Source organism: Dermacentor albipictus, chromosome 10 (genome assembly GCF_038994185.2).
Source record: "Dermacentor albipictus isolate Rhodes 1998 colony chromosome 10, USDA_Dalb.pri_finalv2, whole genome shotgun sequence".
Taxonomy (NCBI): Eukaryota; Metazoa; Arthropoda; class Arachnida; order Ixodida; family Ixodidae; genus Dermacentor; species Dermacentor albipictus.
Window position 1 is genome coordinate 54,670,581 of NC_091830.1, and position 22,899 is coordinate 54,693,479.

The 22,899-nt window shown below is 44.1% G+C and overlaps 1 protein-coding gene across 1 annotated transcript in view; it reads right to left on the reverse strand.

The window, feature by feature from the left end:
* LOC135907662 (acetylcholinesterase-1-like) overlaps window positions 1-16,002 on the reverse strand; it is a 28,078-nt gene extending 12,076 nt beyond the window's left edge. The window contains exons 1-2 of the mRNA XM_065439362.2: window positions 15,499-16,002; window positions 3,063-3,252 (exon numbers count right to left, since the gene is read on the reverse strand). Of these exons, the coding sequence (XP_065295434.2) occupies window positions 3,063-3,252; window positions 15,499-15,853 (545 nt within the window). The 5' untranslated portion in view covers window positions 15,854-16,002. The remainder of the gene's footprint in view (window positions 1-3,062; window positions 3,253-15,498) is intronic.
* Between the last annotated feature and the right edge of the window lie 6,897 nt (window positions 16,003-22,899).

Here is a 22,899-nt window from a genome sequence, read left to right on the forward strand (position 1 = left end):
AGAATGATTTCCGGTGCAGGGGGTTGTTTTGGCCGGCGGTGCATAAGAGCAGGAAAGAATTTTGGAGAAGGGGGGCTGAAGCCACATAAGAGGAATCTGAAGCCCCTCTGGCTACGCCCCGGGTGCTACACCGTATACAAGTGAAAGCAACGTCGTATTGTTGGTAGTCACCAAGAGTTACTCAGATACCTTTTTTATTTCTATTGCTTAGTAGAAAATTTACGGCATCATAGTGAGAATTGCAAAAAAAAACAATATTTAGAACAGAAGTCGCATTATAAAAGTTGGAAGGCGGGCTGTTAGAACTCTAATCAACTTGATTCGATATGGTTATCTTCTTCGTGAGCCTTTTTCGGAGCTAACGTTGAGCTGCGCGAAATATCAATGAATATAACGTCGCCGGTCAATTGCTCACTTCTGAATTCCTGTCGTCTCAACAGTTGTTCTAATGAACGAGGCCCGCAAACCCATCAAAACAAATTAAAGCAATCGGCCATGGCGTCCGTCGTAAGCACCTACGTGGTGAATATCGATAACGCAGGTGAGATCCCGCGTGGCGAATATAGCAACATAGTGGTGGACGCTGAAGAATGGCTCACATAGTTTGGAGTGCTGCAATTCAGATGCACGCAAGCACACCGTGACGTCCATTTTATCGATATTTCGTGGACACTATTCCGAGCTTCGAAAAAAGGTTGAAGCTGTAGATAACACTGTCGAATTGACTTCATGGGTTGCTTCTCTGCAGGTTCTACAACCTCTCCAAAGCGACCTGTGCCGCAAGGCGAATATTTATTCGTCCTGCATAATTTACTTTACCAACCAACCGGATTTCTCAAGAAAGTCTCAAAACTGAAGACGACCGCGAACATTGTGACATTACCGTAACATGAGTAATGTGTAGAGGTCAATTTCCAATGTTTCGTTTATGTTACGCGAAAGACAAGGTTGCATTCAGGAGGCTGATATTCCAACGATGCATCCGAGATAATAACTTTAAGCTTCGCTCATGATAATGAAGCCCTCTACTTTTTTTCTATCAAATACACGCTTTTCGCTCTCTTCCGTGTGACAGGACACAACTTCACAGTTGTGCAGTTATTTTTCATAATAAAGTATACCGAAAATTCCAAAATACTAAAGAACACCGTTTTGACTTCTAGTAAAATATAATTATCACATTCTCAAACCGTCACTAACTTCAGGAGCACGCCCGTCAGATTGGAAGACTCCGAAAGTAATTCCCACATTAAGAAACGGTGACAGGCACTCACCAGATAACTACCGGCCAATTTCACTCACGTGATTTGTTGTAACATGCTCGAGCATATAATTGCTTTTAACATATACAACCATGTGGAATCAAACAACTTTTTTTTTTTCACTAATCAGCATGTGTTCAGGAAGGGTTTGTCATGTGAGACACAACTTTTAGAATTCACGACTGACCTGCATTTATGCATGTACCATAATGTACAGATTGATACCATATTCCTTGACTTTTCGAATGCGTTTGATCGCGTAGCTCATTGCCACCTGATTTCAAAGTTAAATGCCCTAAGACTGGTATCACTGACACTCAGTTAGCTCCGGAACTTTCTTTCTAATCGCCGACAATTTGCAGTCGTTAACAATCTTTCTTTTCCCCTTTCCTATGCCACTTCCTGCGCGCCACAAGGTAGCGTTCTTGGGCCGCTACTCTTCTTAATATACATTAATGATCTTCCTAATAACTTAGCATACCGAGTACGAATATTCGCCGATGACGGCAGTATTTACCGCCCTATAACCAGCCCCGATGACCACCTCATTGTTCCAAAGGACCTTCATCTCATATTGGATTGGTCTAACACTTGATTAATGACTCCTAATTCGTTTAAATGCAAAGTAATCTCTTTCCCTCGTAATCACAAAATCTGTCCTTTCCAATATAACGTAAATATTAAGCCAATTTCTACCGCTACTTACTACAAATACTTTGGAATTATTCTCGCACGAAGCCTTTCCTGGGCCCATCTCATTACTACTATATGTGCTAATGCTTCAATAGCACTGGGGTACTTACGCCGAAACCTACGTAATTCGCCCTCTAACATCCGCATGCCAGCTCATCAGACATTTGTTCGCCCCCAGCTCGAATTTGCCTCTCCAATCTGATCACCCTATCATAACAACCTAACCAGCTTAATGGAATCAATTCAAAATAGAGCCTCCAGGTTTATCTAGCGTAACTACACCAACAATTCAAGTATCTCACAAATAGAACTTGATATTTTACTTCAGCCACTAAAAACTCGACGCGATTTTGCACTCATATGATTATTTCACAAGTACGTTCACGCAGATTTGAAATGTTCTTTACGGCTTGAAGTCGCACCTTTCATATATCGTAGATTATATAATCACCACAGCTTCACATGCATCTACGGGAACACACATGCATTCAAGTAGTCGGCGTTTCCTCGTGACATTCGATTGTGGAACGCTCTTCCTGATTTCATCGTCTCCGAACCTAATTCCGATAAATTCCGCCAGCTCATCAGTTCGTATTCCACCGCCTAACTTCAATAAAGTGCATGATACTTTTTCTTGTTTTTCCACTTATGTGCTCTCTTCTTCATGAGCTCATCATTTCGCCTATTATTCTTGTATTTTTAGTATTGTTTAATATTTGTACTGGAGTGGCTAAAGTTTATTTTTCATTGTTTATTGAATGAACTGCATCGTTTAGTTTTTCTAATATGTACATTACGAACCCTGTTATTTTGTATAATGCTTTTGTGCTTGTATAAAATGTGTATGCACTTTTTTACTGCTTATTAATAATGTATGTCAAATATGTTTTGTTATATGCCCTATATACCCTTTTAATCCTACTGTAACGCCCCCCTTACCCAATACCTCATACGAGTCCTCTAAGGACTTTTAAACAATTAAACAAATAAAATCAATTCACTCCCCACACAGCGGTGTACTACTGTGGCATCGTTACGCCGTGAATGCTCGAATGCAGGAAATTTTTCACTCCAATTATAAGGCTAATATTATGGTTTGCGAGCCACCTGTAGGCAATGGTGACCACGACGACCTGCCCGAGGGCAGCCAAATTGCCGCCGTCATCGAGCCGCATTGCAGCAGAGCCAACTTGAAATTTTCCCCCGTGTTGCCATGCCATCACTGGTAGGTGGACCGACGAGTCCAGCTGCGGTGTCCATATGTTAAGGTAGAGGCAGTCCTCGCTCTTCGGTGTGTCTGCAAGCAGAAATTCGAAATTTCCCGTGAAGTGCTTAGCGTGAGTGCCATATTTATTTTAATAGTACCCACTGACATGCGAGACTTAGTCAATAACAGGTAAGCTTCCAGTCAGGAGCTGACAACGGCTGCAGTATGTGCTCCAACCCATTTTTATTGCTCTGTAAATTTCCTTCTCATGGTCAGGGTTCTCTGTGAATTATTGGCCTAGATAACATACTCCTTCAGAGACTCAAGTGGCTGACAGGCGATCCTGAACTCTTCTTTCTTTGCCCGGCTATTTATGATTATCTCTGCCTTCTGCATAACAATCTTCGACACCACTCTTACACTATCTGTATTATTGTCCTGAATCATTTGCTGTTACTCAATCATTTGTTGTTCCCTTCTCCTTAAACTTCTTTTTTTCCTCAAACCTTGTTTAATTGCCATGTGCCGCTACGTGTGCATCGAATTCATGGCGTTGTACCTGGTGTAATAGTATGCCGCTGCAATGCAAAATGTGCATGTATTGACGCTGCGCGGCGCGCATGTCATATCGCGTGATCCTCGCACGCTGGAATACGCGTACAGGACATTTTACCGCTGCATGCAGGCAAGCGCGGGCATCGTGCAGTGTTAGAGTAGCTGACATCAGGGCAGCAGGCCCGTGCTCGATCCCGGTTGTCGTCGCTTTTTAACGCGATAGCGTTAAGGAGCTCGTGTCGCAGAAAAGCCGGTGTCGTCGGCGTCCGCGGCGTTGACCGTGAGCGATAAATCACGGCAGGCACTTCATAAATAAAAAAGCAACTTCCAAGATGGGCTGGGTGGGAATCGAACCAGGGTCTCCGGAGTGCGAGACGGAGACGCTACCACTCAGCCACGAGTTCCATGCTTGAAAGCGGTGCAAACGCGCTTCTAGTGAACGCGGTGTTGCCTTAAAAGCGTGCCGTAGAAAGTTATACTGCGGTGTATATCGGTAATTATGAGCACGTAATTAACAGAAGTCGCATTTACACGAGTAGCGACGTACGTTTCCGCTACATTTCGTCTGCGCTTACCGCACACGCAGAGCCATCTTGCGGCAAAAACAAAAGACCCCTCCTCTCAATGTACGGCGCTGCCCCGACAGGTGGCGCGCCATGCGCGCATTGGGGCTGTTCGCGGACCGGTGCCAGGGGCGTCGCGGGTCCGACTCCCTCTCCCCTGACGACGCTTCGCCATGCTCCTACGCGGGTTGCAGAATCAAGCGCCGTTCCTGTCTTTAGATTACAATCTATCTATCTCTCTGCCCGTGCCGATCACGACGTTTGGCTGGCGTAGATCGTTTCCCCCTTCGAGACACCGAGTTCTTTGGTTCGTTCCGTTTGCTCAGGCGCACGTTTCGTTGCCGCGCCAAACGCTGCGTTGCTCGACGCTCTCCGTGTGATAGGTGGCCGCAGAATCCGATGCGGGGCGCCTCGTAAGTGATCCCTGCGCCGTAGCGCATTGTCTTACACACCTTGGCGGGTCGATGGGAACGCTGTCGCGTTGCACTCTTGAAGGTGCAGCTTAAGCGTCCTCCAATTTTTTTTTCTCAGTCCTGGCCATAGCTCCTACTGACACCGGAAACCGGCGGCGGTGGCTGACACCATCGCCAACCGAAACGACTACTGGAATCAGCCCATAACAGTTTTCGCTGTAAAAAGCACAACTACTCAGCTCTTGAACGAAGGGGCAAATTACGCCTGCAGTGCAGAGTAATTCCCAAGCACGAATGTGAGTTCAGAAATAAGAGGAAATGGCATGGCCAACTTGGTTCACAATTGTGTCCAAAACATTCTACAAAAATGCTAATAGCTGCCTCTGCAGTCTTAGATGAATTGACATTAGGCAAAACACCGAGTAGTACTGCCTGTTGTGGGTCTTACAATACTGGCAAATGTATTACTTTTCTAAAAGCGAGCTATAGTCGATTATACTTCAATTACACTACCTTTAATTAGCTCCCCGAGACACACAAAGATCAGTGCCCGTAAACACTGTTGAAGTTATGAACATCTCCCTAAGCTGATGGGTATCAAGTAATAAGTACCCCATGTACTATTCTTAAAATAGCCGACTGCGGTCTTGGTTATGAACCATTTTTACCGATAGTGTCATGCAGTCCGCGAAGTTTAGGAACAGGCAGCTGACAGATACACTCCGGTATGCAACCTCATTTCTCAAACCTGCCGGAGTCAATGCCCTCGCTGCGCAATGAATGAGAATAGTGAATAACCAGGTGCCCATTCTTTTATGATCAACACCATAGCACTCACTCACGCGATTCCAAGCAAACTTCCGTGTTATCATGGAAGCATTTGTGATCCTGGAAGGGAAACTGCAGATCCCACATGCTCTACGCATTGTTCTAAGGGAGGCTTTGACGGGTTTTTTCTAACGATCATTCGCAAGCATAATGCACAGGACGCAGTCATAGACATCATAACGGACAAAAGGTTAGATCAGCAAATATCTGGCGCTAACACATGTAGCGTTCCTATTTAAAGGACACAGTAGACGTAAAGCATTGCTGTGGAACTGGCGTCCATCTTGTCTACATTTTTATTCCCACTTTATTCTTCTCTTCTCCTGTCTCCCGGTTCTCGCGCTTCTTCATCTTCTATTCGAAGGCTCATACCGCTTCACCCTTCCAGGTTTCTTTTGCTAACCCCTCCTGGGGTAATACTTGAAAACGTTTCCAATCGAAGCACATTCAACTGCGCCCCGTTCACCAATGTACCACACAGTCTTCAATATTCCTTTCTGAGTGGCTGTCTTTGTCACAGAGTAAGGACCATAAAATTTGGCACTGGATTCTCTTACTCCTTTCCTAACTAGAATGAGGTCGGTGACTTGAATGTCTGGGATATCTAAGCAATGTCTCTTGTCAAAATTTTGTTTCATTCGTTTACGGTACCTCTCCTCCTGCGATTTTTGTTTCCTCTCCTCGACGATCTTGAGATTTTCTAACAGCCCCAATTCACGGTCCGCCTGAAGAATAGGGGTCTCTCCTGAAGAAGCGAACTGCGGGCTACATCCCAAGCCACTGGTGTAGGAGCGATTGTGATGTCGTACAGCTGCTTCTAAAGAGCATTTCCAACCACCAGGGAAACTATCGTACATCCTGATGTATTGTTTTACATCTCGTATAGCACGCTCTGCAAGCCCATTCGCTGCGGGATGGTATGGCGCACAGAATTTGATTGATATATTATGGTCGCGAGCCCATCTTGCTAGCTTTTCACTCTTGAACGCTGGACCGTTGTCACATACAATCGTCCTGGTTGTCCTAAACATTTCCCGTTCGAGAAGGGCGATGGCACTATTCGCATCTTCTTTTCCTGCCCGTGCCGCGACCATCCTGGTGCATTCATCTATGGCCAGAAGAAAAGCTTGCGTTTTTCGGACTCCTTCTCGTTTCTTATTCAGCTCGGCAAAATCAAGGTGTATAACTTCAAAAGGCACGTTCGAGTGGCAAGGTATTATCATGGCGTCCGTAGGCTGCTTATATTTCACTTTGTTGACTTGACAAAGGTGGCATGAACGAACGTATTGCTTGACGTCTTCTTTCATGTGAGGCCACGTAAATCTCTTGACTAGCTTGTTGTAGGTGCGCCAAAATCCGTCGTGTCCTCCAGATTCTGGGCTATCGTGGTACAAATAAAGAACCTTTGAAATCAGCGTTGGCGGGACTTGATAGCGACCTTCCATAAACATCAATTGTTCAGTGCCTTCCCACAATTTTACTTCATTGATTTCTTCAGATTGTTCGGCCTGTATCATCAGTCTAGACAATGCATCTGCATCAGTCAAAAGGGGTCCAGGTCTGTGGGAGATGGTGAAATCAAATTGCTGCAAATAGTTCACCCATCTGGCGTTACGTCCCTTAGGTTGGGTCATATTCAAGAGATGAGTGAGGGCCTGATGATCGGTGAACAAAGTAAACTTCGCACCTTCTAGGTACGTACGGAAGTACTGAATTGCCTTAAGGACTGCAAGCGCTTCCTTTTCAGTAGTGGTGTAGTTGACTTCAGGTGGCTTGAGGGTGTAGCTGTAGTAGCCTACTACGTGTCGCTTTTCTCGGCCGGATGCTTCTGGACATTTCTGGTACAAGACTGCACCTGTTCCATAATGTGAGGCGTCGGTATTCAGTTCAAAGGGTAAAGTGAAATCTGGTATGCGTAGAATAGGGTCAGCAGAGATTCTGTGCACCAGATCACGGTAGACTCTCTCACATTCCTTATCCCACACAAATGGAACTGCTTTCTGCGTTAGGCGCGTGAGGCATCTTGTTTTTATGGCAAAGTCTTTTATGAAAGGTCTGAAATGTCCTGCTAATCCCAAAAACACACGCAATGAGTGGACGTCATATGGTTTTACCAGTTGGGATATCCTCTTAACGGACTCTTGTTTCGTGCTTTTGGTAGTCCCATCAAAGACTCTTCCAAGAAACACAACTTTTCTTTGAAAGCACGCACTTTTCTTAAAATTAACCTTGAGGTGTGCCAAGCTCAAGGCATTTAATACCTGGGACAGGTGTTCCTGATGCTCTGCCTCTGTTTTGGAGAAGACGATAATATCGTCGATGTACACGTTACAAAAGACACCTAAGAATGGCTTCAGGACTTCGTTCATTATCTTCTGGAACCATGCTGGTGAGTTTTTCCAGCCGAAAGGAAGCCGGTTATACTCGTACAGGTCGAAGGGCGTGATAAAAGCAGTGTACATTTTTGTTTCTTCGGTTAGCGGGATCTGCCAGAAACCTTTGCACAAGTCAATACGTGAAAAACATTGGCAACCACCTGTCTCATCTATAATCGTGTCTATCTTCGGCATGGGAACCGGTATAAGCTCTGTCTGGCGGTTGAGAACCCTGTAATCTGTGCACAGTCTGAAAGTTACATCTTCTTTCGGCGCAATAGTTATGGGAGAGGCGAAGCGTGACACCGAAGGCCGGATTATATTCGCGTCTAGCATCTCCTGCAATTCCTTCTTCAACCATATCTTGCGCTCTCTTGACATGTTATAAGGCGATTTTCGGATGACAGGCTTGTCGGTTAGTTCGAAAGGCACCTTGTGTGACGTCATCGCTGGTGGGTAGCTTCCTATGCATACCAGTTCAGGATAGGTCGTTGCAATATCCCTCGCGCACTTGACAACTCGCAGGTTATCTTTTCTATCAGGCTGTGTCTCTTGCCTTGATAGTCCTTCCACTAAAACAGCATCGTCCCAGTAAACGTTGATTTTTAGTTTCTTTATATCTGGTCTGGATAGCAGAAAGTCATACGTCACCCCCTCAATCACCAGTACTTCACTCTCTATTTGATGACCTTGGAACTCGATGTTTACTGAGGCCCATTGATTATGCATTGTCACTTTTCCGTCGTAGCCTTGCACCCGTAGTACTCTTCCACTATGCAGGTGACTTGCATCTACCAGCTTGGCATTAATTATAGACACAGAGGCACCGCTGTCAACTAAAGCCATCATATGTCTGTTTCCCACTTTGACAGGGATGTGAAGTAGGCTAGAGCAAGTTAAATAAACAGTCTCAGTTGTGGTCATCGGGTCGGACTGATCACCCTTGTTTATCAGTTTTGTTGTCGTCGGAGCCTCTTCAGCGTCCGAAAGGAGGGGAACGGGGTCGCTGTCGACGTTATGCACCCGACCTCTGGGACCGCGCCAACCCAAGTTCTCTGTGCCGCCTGCAAGGCGGCGCGGTTCTCGCTGATTACGGCTTGACCAATCCGCGCCGGACCGTGTGAAGCGACCGCTTGAGCTAGCGTTTATATTTTCTTCTGAAGTAAATGATATGTCGTGAAGGCACTCCAGGAGCCCGTCCATAGTTTTAGGTGACCGTATTTGCACTTGCTTCAGGACTTGCGCGTGCAGTCCGTGCATTATTAGTGCTACTACGGCAGACGGAGGAAGCAGAGGCTCGGCCAGCTTTAAAAGGCGGCATTTGTCAAAGAAATACTCGACGAGGGAGCCTTGCTTGAATTTGAAATTAAGCGCGGCGTCCCACCTTTGCACTGGGTTGCTTCGGAATGTCGTCAAGAATTTTTCTTTCCACTGATTCCAAGAGTTGCCAGCCTCTTCAATAATGTGCAAATCATACCACTTCCGTGCAACACCGCTTAAGTAACTACGCATGTTAGTAATCTTGTCCTCATTAGAGTGCCAGTTGTTCTTCCCAGCAGCATAGTCATAGAATTCAAGCCAACCTTCTGGACTTGATGACATGCCGTCGAATGCATCGGGTTCTAAAAATTTAGTCACTGACTTCTCAGCGTTTAAAGAGCTTATAAGCGATGTCACCAGCTGGTTTTGTTGCGAAATCTGTTCTTGTTGTAGCCGAAGTGCTTTCAAAACGAGGCTCACCTCTTCCGTCGACGACTGTGATCCAGAGTCCTGTCGACGCATCGGTTGAAGAACTAATTCGTCGAAGATCACCAGAGGCAAGTTCACGTTCACAGCACCTTTCCGACGTAGTTCATCAGGGTCCATGGAAGCCTTCTCTAAAACCAGGTTCATGAGTTCTGCCGAGTTGAGTTCGCGAGGTAGTTCCACCGCTGGTTCATCTTCAGCTTGGTATCTCGAAAAGATGATCTTGTCCGCGGAGGTCTTTTCAAGGAAAAATCTCACCCACATGTTGGAGTTCGCTGTCGACTGCGCCAAAATAATGTAGCGTTCCTATTTAAAGGACACAGTAGACGTAAAGCATTGCTGTGGAACTGGCGTCCATCTTGTCTACATTTTTATTCCCACTTTATTCTTCTCTTCTCCTGTCTCCCGGTTCTCGCGCTTCTTCATCTTCTATTCGAAGGCTCATACCGCTTCAACACATACGGATCCTAGCCCTCAAGAGAAGCGAATAGCACAGATGTAATGCCGACGACTGTGTGACTGCGCTGTAACGAACATAATGAAATGGCAACGATGCAACGATGACGACTTTATGAAGACGAGCATATGGCGATGCTAGCTTGACAAAGACATCGGGATGATAACAGTACGAAAATGTTTGAATGGCCATGACAGAATGACGGCAAATTTGCATGTCCTTATGACCACGTGATGACTGATGTATGAAGACGAAACAATGGCGACAGTTGAATGGCGAAGACAAAATTGGTGACTCTGAAATTCTGACCAAAATACGACCGAAAACTCCGAAAAACCGAAAACTCACAAATAAACGAGATCCTTAAATAATCAGGCCTGGGAATCTAACTTATCGATTAGTGAATGAAGAATGTGTCAGTGAATTTTAAAGAAGCTTGTACAAGATGGAGAAGCTAAAAGTAGACTCCATTTTTAAAATAGCGTGCAGCTAGGTCTCGCCAGTGACTGATATTTTTGAAGTTCTTCCGTAGTTTTGTTGTATCATCCGTAGTCCTAAAGCATGTCCGTAGCCTCATGGCGTATCGTAAATTATACGCAACAACTTTCGCTATAATATCGCAACCACACGCGTCTAGCAATTTGACGTTTCTTCGCCCACATGTAGTGCTTAAGCAAGGCTTAAGCAATGGCGGATAGGCCGCCATTGGAATATGAACCTGGCAACGTTTAACGTTAGAACATTAAATTGTGAGGCGAGTCTAGCAGTGTTATTGGATGTATTAGAGGGTAGTAAATGGGATATAATAGGGCTCAGTGAGGTTAGGAGGACAAAAGAAGCATATACAGTGCTAAAAAGCGGGTACGTACTGTGCTACCGGGGCTTAGCGGAGACACGAGAACTAGGAGTCGGATTCCTGATTAATAATGAAATAGCCGGTAACATACAGGAATTCTATAGCATTAACGAGTGGGTGGCAGGTCTTGTTGTGAAACTTAATAAGAGGTACAAATTGAAGGTGGTACAAGTCTATTCACCTACATGCAGTCATGATGACCAGGAAGTCGAAAGCTTTTATGAAGACGTGGAATCGGCGATGGGTAAAGTCAAAACAAAATACACTATACTGATGGGCGATTTCAATGCCAGGGCAGGCAAGAAGCAGGCTTGAGACAAGTCAGTGGGGGAATATGGCATAGGCTCTAGGAATAGCGGAGGAGAGTTATTAGTAGAGTTCGCAGAACAGAATAATATGCGGATAATGAATACCTTTTTCCGCAAGCGGGTTAGTCGAAAGTGGACGTGGAGGAGCCCGAATGGTGAGACTAGAAATGAAATCAACTTCATACTCTGCGCGAACCCTGGCATCATACAAGATGTAGACGTGCTCGGCAAGGTACGCTGCAGTGACCATAGGATGGTAAGAACTCGAATTAGCCTAGACTAGAGGAGGGAACGGAAGAAACTGGTACACAAGAAGCCAATGAATGAGTTAGCGGTAAGAGGGAAACTAGAGGAATTGCGGATCAAGCTACAGAACAGGTATTCGGCTTTAACTCAGGAAGAGGACCTTAGTGTTGAAGCAATGAACGACAATCTCATGGGCATCATTAAGGGGTGCGCAATAGAAGTCGGTGGTAACGCCGTTAGACAGGAAACCAGTAAGCTATCGCAGGAGACAAAAGATCTGATCAAGAAACGCCAATGTATGAAAGCCTCTAACCCTACAGCTAGAACAGAACTGGCAGAACTTTCTAAGTTAACCAACAAGCGTAAGACAGCGGACCTCAGGAACTATAATATGGATAGAATTGAACAGGCTCTCAGGAACGGAGGAAGCCTAAAAACAGTGAAGAAGAAACTAGGAATAGGCAAGAATCAGATATGTGCGTTGAGAGACAAAGCTGGCAATATCGTTACTAATATGGATGAGATAGTTCAAGTGGCTGAGGAGTTCTACAGAGATTTATATAGTACCAGTGGCACCCACGACGATTGTGGAAGAGAGAATAGCCTAGAGGAACTCGAAATGCCGCAGGTAACGCCAGAAGAAGTAAAGAAAGCCTTAGGAGCTATGCAAAGGGGGAAGGTAGCTGGGGAGGACCAGGTAACAGCAGATTTGTTGAAGGATGGTGGTCAGACTGTTCTAGAGAAACTGGCCACCCTGTATACGCAATGCCTCATAACCTCGAGTGTACCGGAATCTTGGAAGATCGCTAACATAATCCTAATCCATAAGAAAGGGGACGCCAAAGACTTGAAAAATTAAAGACCGATCAGCTTACTGTCCGTTGCCTACAAAGTATTTACTAAGACAATCGCAAATAGAATCAGGAACACCTTAGACTTCTGTCAAGCAAAGGACCAGGCAGGATTCCGTAAAGGCTACTCAACAATAGACGATATTCACACTATCAATCAGGTGATAGAAAAATGTGCAGAATATAACCAACCCTTATATAAAGCTTTCATTGATTACGAGAAAGCGTTTTATTCAGTCGAAACCTCAGCAGTCATGGAGGCATTACGGAATCAGGGTGTAGATGAGCCATAAGTAAAAATACTGGAAGATATCTATAGCAGCTCGACAGCCACCTTAGTCCTCCACAAAGAAAGCAACAAAATCCCAATAAAGAAAGGCGTCAGACAGGGAGATACGATCTCTCCAATGCTATTCACCGCATGTTTACAGGAGGTATTCAGAGACCTGGAGTGGGAAGAATGGGGGATAAAAGTTGATGGAGAATACCTTAGCAACATGCGATTCGCTGATGATATTGCCTTGCTCAGTAACTCAGGCGAGCAATTGCAATGCATGCTCACTGACCTGGAGAGGCAAAGCAGAAGGGTGGGTGTGAAAATTAATCTGCAGAAAAGTAAAGTAATGTTTAACAGTCTCGGAAGAGAACAGCAGTTTACGATAGTTAGCGAGGCACTGGAAGTGGTGAGGGAATACATCTACTTAGGGCATGTAGTGACCACGGATCCGGATCGTGAGACTGAAATAACCAGAAGAATAAGAATGGGCTGGGGTGCGTTTGGCAGGCATTCTCAAATCATGAACAGCAGGTTGCCACTATCCCTCAAAAGGAAAGTGTATAATAGCTGTGTGTTACCAGTACTCACATATGGGGCAGAAACCTGGAAGCTTGCGAAAAGGGTTCTGCTGAAATTGAGGACGACGCAACGAGCTATCCAAAGAAGAATGATCGGCGTAACGTTAAGGGATAAGAAAAGAGCAGATTGGGTGAGGCAACAAACGCGGGTAAATGACATCTTAGTTGAAATCAAGAAAAAGGAATGGGCATGAGCCGCACATGTAATGAGGAGGGAAGATAACCGATGGTCATTAAGGGTTACGGACTGGATTCCAAGGGAAGGGAAGCGTAGCAGGGGGCGGCAGAAAGTTAGGTGGGCGGATGACATTAAGACGTTTGCAGGGACAACATGGCCAGAATTAGTACATGACCGGGGTAGTTGGATAAGTATGGGAGAGGCCTTTGCCCTGCAGTGGGCGTAACTAGGCTGATGATGATATATGTTTAATAAGAAAATATATATACATACACAAACATATTACAAGAGTAGTGCCTTCACGTGAAGAAAAGTGTGGTGATAAAAAAAGCATATATATATATATATATATATATATATATATAGTCATAGTCATATAATGAGAAGCCAACAAACACTGACACCAAGTACAACATAGGGGAAATTGCATGTGCTTAATAAATGATATAAAGCAATGATAAATTTATGGAAATTAAAGTGGATGAAAAAACAACTTGCCGTAGGTGGGAACCGAACCCACAACAAGCGAAGCGTTCCACGTCCGCCGCCAAGGTCTGTGATTGGGGGCGCTGGCTAACACTCCCAGGGTTCTACTAGTACACATAAATACCGAAGAAAGTGGATGGGGAAACGCCGCCGCGGTAGCTCAATTGGTAGAGCATCGCACGCGACATGCGAAGGTTGTGGGTTCGGTTCCCACCTGCGGCAAGTTGTTTTTTCATCCACTTTAATTTCCATTATTTATCATTACTTTATTTCATTTATTAAGCACATGCAATTTCCCCTATGTTGTACTTGGTGTCAGTGTTTGTTGGCTTCTCATTATATGACTATTAATTATCGGGTCCCTCGGTTAACCCCCTTTCTTCTCGTTTATTACATAACGAGGGTCTCGAATCCGGCAACATTGATGCCTTCAGGTAGCATATGTGGGTTTATTGACCAGTTGCCTTCACCCGAAAAGATCACGTTCTCGTGACGCCTGCGGCAAAAAAGACGTTCCACGTCCGCCGCCAAGGTCTGTGAGTGGGGGCGCTGGCTAACACTCCCAGGGTTCTACTAGTACACATAAATACCGAAGAAAGTGGATGGGGAAACGCCGCCGCGGTAGCTCAATTGGTAGAGCATCGCACGCGACATGCGAAGGTTGTGGGTTCGGTTCCCACCTGCGGCAAGTTGTTTTTTCATCCACTTTAATTTCCAATAATTTATCATTACTTTATTTCATTTATTAAGCACATGCAATTTCCCCTATGTTGTACTTGGTGTCAATGTTTGTTGGCTTCTCATTATATGACTAATAATTATCGGGTCCCTCGGTTAACCCCCTTTCTTCTCGTTTATATATATATATATATATATATATATATATATATATATATATATATATATATATATATATATATATATATATATTTCAAGGACAGCTTGAGGGAATAGCTGTAAAGAAGCTCGTGGCAGCTTTATGTCATACTAAAGCATCAAATGACAGAAGCCGTTTGGAGGAGGGGAAGTGCAGGGAGAGGCAAGTAATACGTGGTGCCCGAGACAGACACAAGAAACTCAGACATTAGATAAATGCAATTGTTGCATGGCAAGAGCAGCCCCCAGTCTTCACCGACGATGTCAGCATGTTTTTCATTCGCTCAATTTCTTGAGGCAACCGCTAACAGTACAGCCGTAAGTTGTTGCTCCTGTTGCCATGTATCCTTTGCTTCCCTCATGAGTGCGGAGAGCACTGGGATGCCCTCACATAACAGGGGTGAAAGCGGCATTCATGCGTGAACACAGTGTGTTCTTGTTGTGGCGCAGTAACGAATACAGCTGATAGCGTTTACTCGAAGTGCACATAAATGCTGCTTCACTTTTGAATATATAATAATGATTCTATTGTTACACAATCTCATTGAGTTTGGGAGCAGTGTAGACGCCGCAAAATTTGCAGGTTATCGTGGATGGTCGTACAAACAACACTTGTTACTGCAACCAGTTTCTGTGTTGTTAAAAGTGAAAATTGCAGTGAGGCACCGTGAAGCCATCGAGATTAGGTAATTTAGGGTTGAAAAAATAAACACGAAACAACATCTAGAAAATTTCAGACTCACCATAGGGGACCCAAATCAGATGCCTTGGAGAGAACACGCTGATTTGCATGCAAGATGGTGGCGTCTTCGTAGCGTCGAGCACTTCATCACCCCAAGGTGTTGACGGCTGTGGTTTCTTGTACCGTAATTCTCCGAGCGGTGGTTCAGCGTAAGGTATGCCGGTGAAGCTATACACTTGTCTGCCTTCAGCAACAATACGTATGGCACCACGTATACTTCCCACTGCTGTGCTTACTACGACCGTCTCATTGGGGGCCAATGCGGTGGCAATATTTAACGTCATGGCGCCAAGAACCAGAGTGAGAATATAGATACCAGCTGTGCAGAACGCACTCATTTTCACAAATATCGCCATAATTTCTAAATTTTAGCCTTGAACGGTTGAGGTCCAGATGATAAATACTACGCACTGAAGAAAACTGGGGATCGGAATAAACAGCTCACAGCGCTAGTTCCTGCAGGTGGGAGTTCAGCTCCTCTGACGCAGCTGCTACGCTTTAATGCCCCTATATGAGTGATGGCTTCCGGTAAACCGCCTGTGGCTGCAGTGTGGGTGCCTATGTGTGCATTACATTTTACCCACACACACACAGACACACAGGCACACACGCATATATAGACATGACAGGCACAACTGGGCCAAGTGCAAAAACACCCGTGTAGGTGGAGGTTAAAGAACCCCTGGTGATTGAACTTTCCGGAGTCCTCCACTACAGCATGCCTACTAATAAGAAAGTAGTTTTGGCAAGTCAAACCACATAATTTATATTTTTAAGGCGCAACTTCACGGTAGTGCTTGGTTTATTTATCCAACAGTTTCGGTCGGCGCACCGACCTTTTTCCAGGGCCACAGTAATATATCATGGCAAAGGAGTCCGTTCATATATATTGGTAGGGAAAGAAAAAACGAAAAAACACAAACGATATAACATAAAAGGCAACTCACAAAAAAAGGGAAAAACTACGAGAGAAAATTTGAGTGTTGGCTTGCTCCCCTAACACTGGATATGCAAAACGAAAGCTTGGTTTAGCCTGGGTTTGTCTTGGTTTCAATTGGTTAACCATTGATTTAGCTGTAATTATTACACTTTATTATACCGCCGCCATGATCGTTATGTAACATGCGACTTGGAGCTCAGCAGCGCTGAGCCCACGCCAGTATCGCAAAACACACCTTGTGCAACACCGAGAGTCTAAGAAAAATTTTTCTATTTAAAATGTTGCCATCATTGTACTAATTGCATCATAAACTAGAACACTTAGTATAAATGCTTTAAAAAAGTGTTTTTTGGCACCTACGCACAATCAATTATTTTCGAGGTAACTACAGTGACTATTAAAAATGTTTTCAACTGTACTCTGATCTACAGAATACAGTAATTGAGCTGCGTACATTATATGGCAATGATTACACAAATAAGCAAATTTATGCATTTTAACTCAAGAATAACAAAACAAACGTCGCAGCTTGTCGCCCAAGCTTGCCTAGCAAATCAGCCTTGTCGTTGTAGAGGAGCATGTCTGGCACAATTTTTAAATACCTTTATGAACGCATCTTAGGATGCCACTTGGTGCAAGTATTTGTCAAAAATGTTGGCATACTTCGGCGTTTAGATGTATAAAAGTGTTTTGATTGATTTCTTTATCCTCCTTACCGATGTCTAGGGCACAAAAATGGGAAAATAGGCGAAGTAAATAGCCGTTTTGCTTGTTTTTTTTTCGCCACCACAGTTAAAAGGTTTCTCATTAATTGTGCCGGATCGAAGAAGCAAAACTACTTGTCTAAAGCTAAGATCGCTGGTAAAATGCGGTTTAGTGAGCATCCCGTTATATTAAAAAAAAAACAAAAGGCTAAATATATGTGTTCTGATGCGAAATGTACAAAACGCCAAGTGCGTCAGTGCGTCCTATAGTTATAAAACTTGTCAATAGTGCAAGAGATGGTACAGACCACCCCGAATACAGTGGCAAGAATTTAGTCGAGATTCATATCTTCTTGTATAATGCTACGTTACGTCATTTCAAAATATATGCAGTCGTAAAGAGAGGAATAAGTGAAAAGTCACTTCGTTTATGGCATTGCATGTCTTAAGAACGACAGTACGATGTACGAACTAATTGCAGCCTCGCGGAAAATCAGTGGCTGGCGGTTATGAAGGCGTGGGCGGGGCTACACTGCGCCCTTAAGTCTACTCCGACTTAGTGATGACGATGATTCTTTGTTGGTATGCCATTCGAAACGCGGCGGTGACATAGTCTCCTAGCCAGCTTGATTTGACAAGAGACATGGTAGGATGCAAATTATGGTGATGATATAGATTTATTGGCATCCCTTTTGAACTGCGGTGGTGAGATACTCCCCAAGCCATCTTCATTTAATCAGTCAGTATATATCTTGGTAGCGTTCTTTAACACTACTCCTAAAGCATTTTTTTCTTCATGAAAGCTTGTTTAAAGAGGCACCAAAGGCAAATTTCAAGTCAAAGTAGAATGTTTAAATGCCATTTCAGGAACTATGCTTCTTTAGTGCAAAGAAAAGATTTAGATTTAGTCTCAAGGGCCCGAATACCTTTTTCGAAATTCAGATCTCCCGCCACCCAACCGGGGGAGTGGTGACGTTCCATACGCCATCAACACCCTCTACTGCCGTCGGTGAGTATAACGGCGCCCATGAGACGGCGGTACCGAGCCAAGACAGAGCGGTGGATTCGCCGCTGCAGCTCTTTTTTGGTCAAGTGGCGCAGACAGTTCGGGCGTCCAGCGACATCACATGAAAGTGTAATTCTCTGCTACTTGCAGTATGTGCGAGTTCTTTTTGTAAGCGACTACAATCAGACGTCTTCAAAACACGCTTTGTGTATGACCAATACGAGAATCTAAATGATAATTTATCACAAGGAAGGGCGAAACTAACTTTTTGTCAACTCTACAGCTCTAACGACTTGGCGCAGCAGTCTAGTTCACATATTATTTGTGTTCTGTGAAAGTGAAACAACAAAAAATAAATGCGAGGAGTGTTGCTCACTGCATGGAAATGCAAATGGGAAAACTGCAGCAAATACTTGGCTCATTGAAGGCGCCAAGAATCCAGGTTTGATTGGCACTTTCTGCAGCTTCCAGTGGTGATAAGTTTCGGGTAGCATCTGTCAAGGGGCGCCGGAAAAGAGACTGACACATATGCTACCAACGTTGTGTGCGACGATTCACGGTAGAACATCTGTGTTTCCATCAACCTAGAGAACATCCTTGTGACTGGCGATTTCAGCTGCTAGCCCATTTACAACATGGGGGAGGAGATAGCATATAACAATAAAGTTATGTAGTGTTGCAGTTGCGCATTGCACAGGTGCGTCTCGTTTTTTTTCGTGTCTAGTTTTACAGACGTCGTCTGTGCATGTTAAGTCACAATCATGATGTAAGTTCTATCATCATCATCATCATCATCAACATCATCAACTGCTACAACATTGACCAAATAATATTCCTAATACAAAATTACATTAAGATGGCAAACGTAACTCGGTATTAACGATCCATTATCGTCAGAGCCATTCAAAACCTCCATGAAATAGAAAAATATGCATATAACACACATTCTAGGATTCTGTGTTAATTCAAGTCATCTGCTAATGTTACGCATAATAAAAGAATGGTAAATGTGTATATACCAAGGCAAGCTGGAGCTCACTGGTATAGTGGGAAGCATAAGGGCTCATGTATGCGACATGTAAGAGACATTTAATGTATAGGCTAGCGCTGCTCTAACGTCATTTGTTAAACCGTAGAATTATTCATCCCGTGTGTTTAGTAAGTTTATATTCAGATGCCCTGGGTAACAATGCCACGAGCTGGAAGCCGGTTGAGAAGGGTGGATAGCAGCCTATCAAGACTGAAGTAGAAACGTAACCATCGATCTTGAAATAGTGACGGCCCCTCGTGAACACAAAATGAATGACACTCCCGGGGCACGACGTTGGCACTCTGTCCGAATTTACGAAGTCAAAGTTCAGTGTCTCTTTCACGAACGCAGGAAACGAACTGTTCGTTCGGTTCAAAATGATGATGCTCCCGAAGCACAGATCGCACGCGTTCTTCCTTGTCCTAATCATAGGGCTAGAGGATATTTTCCCTTATTTCCCGAAGAAGCGATACTACATTTCTATTCTCGTCTCACTCGGAAATATTGTTGTCGCTCCTTTCGATGTGCACGACGATATAAAGACCCATGATGTCAGCGCGAAGATGTACGCTGAGTACCTTGAACTTTCATAGTTCGCTTACACGCTAGTAAAGCGGTTTGACATGTCACTGTAGTGACGGCAGCATCCATGAAGCTCCATACAAGGAAAAATATATTTAGCCCGATTTTTACGTCTGCAGAGGAAGATCATATGAAAGGAAAATGAAGTGTTGCTCATTACAGTACAGCGATACGAGTTTTTTCATCTTTTCGAGTTAACCACGAATGCGAACCGGGTGCTACGAGCTCCATTCCTTTGTAATTTTTTTTGAAAATCAGCACTCTATTGAGCCATTGCACTAGAGGTGTGTGGGTTTTATAGATACCTGTAAGGCGAGACCATATCTGCTCATTTCATGCTGGGATTCCTTGTTTTATTGTTCAGAATAGACGTGTGCTTACTCAAATAATTTTGTTGGTCAGAGTAACCGTACTACCCGGCTAACTGGGTGAAACCATTCGCCCATTGATCCAAACAATGAGTGAAATTAGGCCTTTTTAGGGAAGTTGGATAAATACTTTAGACATTTTGTGCAAGAGGACGGTTAGCAGCGGCAAAAAGGCGCATGTAACTCATTTGTTTGGTGCTGCCCAAACAACGCTTGGTTTCAACATGTCGTGCGCGAATAATTTAGGGAGGAGCCATGGGGTGGCGACAAGGCTGCAAGCGCTAGAAAAATCGCGCTCACCGCACATATGCTCATATTTCCGATTCACATGAAACGGCCGAAAAAAAATGCGATGATTTTAAAATTACAAACACTACAAGCCGTTGAAGGACAAAAGATGCAAGATATGTTGCTCTAGTCGACAATACAGCTGAAGGCACTTCAGTGCGCTTTTAATTGTGGTGTATAAACTGCTGACGATGTAGTTCGATTTCGTTCATACAGTGCAAGAAATAAATGCTAGGTGCATTTTTGCTGATAAGCCAGTGTTTTTGGCTCCCGTGTGTTCTATTTGCGACTTCTCATTTGTCTTTCTTAGTACCCCATACACAATTTTTCGTGGTATCTCCAAAGGCCAAGCATTGTTAACGATAGCAATGTATTATACAAGTACAAGAAGTAAGATTTGTAATTTTATCGGACCCATAAATTGGAAAAGACGTTCGCTTAATAAATTATTTAACGAGCATGGATGTCAGGTGCTCAGACACACACGAGCGGATCTCGCTCGATGACCGCTCTCACCCGCTCTCACAGCGCTGCCTTGATGAAGAGCGGCGGCAGCGGGGAGAGAACGCTTCGTTGATCTGTCTCCTCGCAACGCACCTCCAAACTCTGATATGACGCCATTTTCAAAACTAGACCCGCAGAATGAATACGCGCATGAAGGCACCAGCCATCTCGGCTCGACCATGTGTAGCACCCGCCACAGATTACCTACAGGACAGGGCACGCGAACGCGTACGCTCTCTGCGGTGCCTTGCGCAATCACGGCCGGACTGACAGCGAACGCGCGCGTAAGCCGAATGTTGGGCACTCGGACAGCGGGTTGTTTCAAGCCGCCATCAACAACATTATTCTCAGCTCCTCCTAGCCCAGTTCCCCTCGCACCCACAGGATGCTGCGCGCGAGACACGATGGATCTTCAGGCTCCTGCACTGATTGCGGTACATCGCGCTGACGGCGACTGCAAAAATCGCCTTGAAGGGATCTTAAATTTGCCACAAAAATAAAACACTCGGACGTCTGGGCCCAGTTTGGTTTTATCGATTTCGCGAAATGGTTCTTTCTGCCACCTATATATATATATATATATATATATATATATATATATATATATATATATATATACACATATATATATATCGCAAATATGCTGTAAATAATTAGCATTGCACTCTTCATTTGCGACGGTTAGCTGAGTTGTACTGTGTGCAAAGAAAAAAGAAATCAATACGTTCACGCATTTCTGTCAATTCAATAACTGAACATCACGAGGATGCGGTGGATACTAAAGCTGTGTAGCTAAATGTAGTTAACAGTTTTAACAAATAACTACGTTATTTGAAATCACAATTTTCTTATTTTTTTAATCAAACTGTAGCTACAAATGTTGGTCGTTATTCAAGTTATACTAAGAAAACTTTGCCGGCCAACCACAGGGAAGCGTAATTTAACGGCGCGCATTATATTTTTGGTTCGCGCAAGGCTGAAATCGGGACTTCAAAGAAAGGAGAGCAGGTTTGCTGGTTTGTTTTCTGCCGCTGGTGGTTTGGAGATGGAAAATGCGAAAACATTGTTCTAGGCTGCGGCACACCCATATGCAATAGTCAGAACGTTTTGTCTCATTGTAGATACCTCTGTTTAGTACGTGCCTGACTTTGCGACACAGCGCGTATTCAAACTTCTAGAACAACATAGTCATTTATTAGTTTGCTAGTAATAAATGTGCAAACAGCTAAAGAAAGAGGCGCAGAAGAATGCACCACCGATTTGGACACATCAGCTGGAGAACATTTTCTGCAAATTTTCAACACCCATTTTTGCCTGCTGGTATGTAACAACAAGATTGATGTTTCACAAAATTATCGGCAGCGGTGATTGTCGTGAGGCAGGTTATAATAACGAATTCCTGAACTTCGTGATGCATTGAATGTGAAGGAGTGGCTGGCACATTTTTGCCATCATTCTCTACTGTGCATGTGCCAATATCGTTCGGAATAAACACAGCATGTGTATCTTGCTTTATTGTCACTGCCACGTCCGGTTGATTTGTGGCAATGCAAACAATACTTTTGGCCGCGCACTATAGCCTTCCCGTTTTAACCGAGCATTAGAGCAGTCGTATGCAATGGCGACATTAAACAACGCGAAACATTTGATGACACACCTGTGTACAAACAATTGTACCGTAGCCTTGGCTGGAAGTTAATCAGCATACTTTCCCTGAGTAAGCCTGGTGTCATCGAGGTCTGATGCACTAGCGTGAATACTTGGTTTCCGGCTGCGGCATATTATGTAATTTACATTATATTTATTTCAACTATGTCCGACCAGCGTGAAAAACACGTGCTTACTATGGTTCGCAACAATATCCATGACTTGACAACATTAGAAACACAGGAGGAAGTATCGCAAAACGTACCCAGCATTGTTTATTATTTTTAAGAAACAGCTTCTTTCGCTGCCATTTCATTGAGCACGATCATTTCT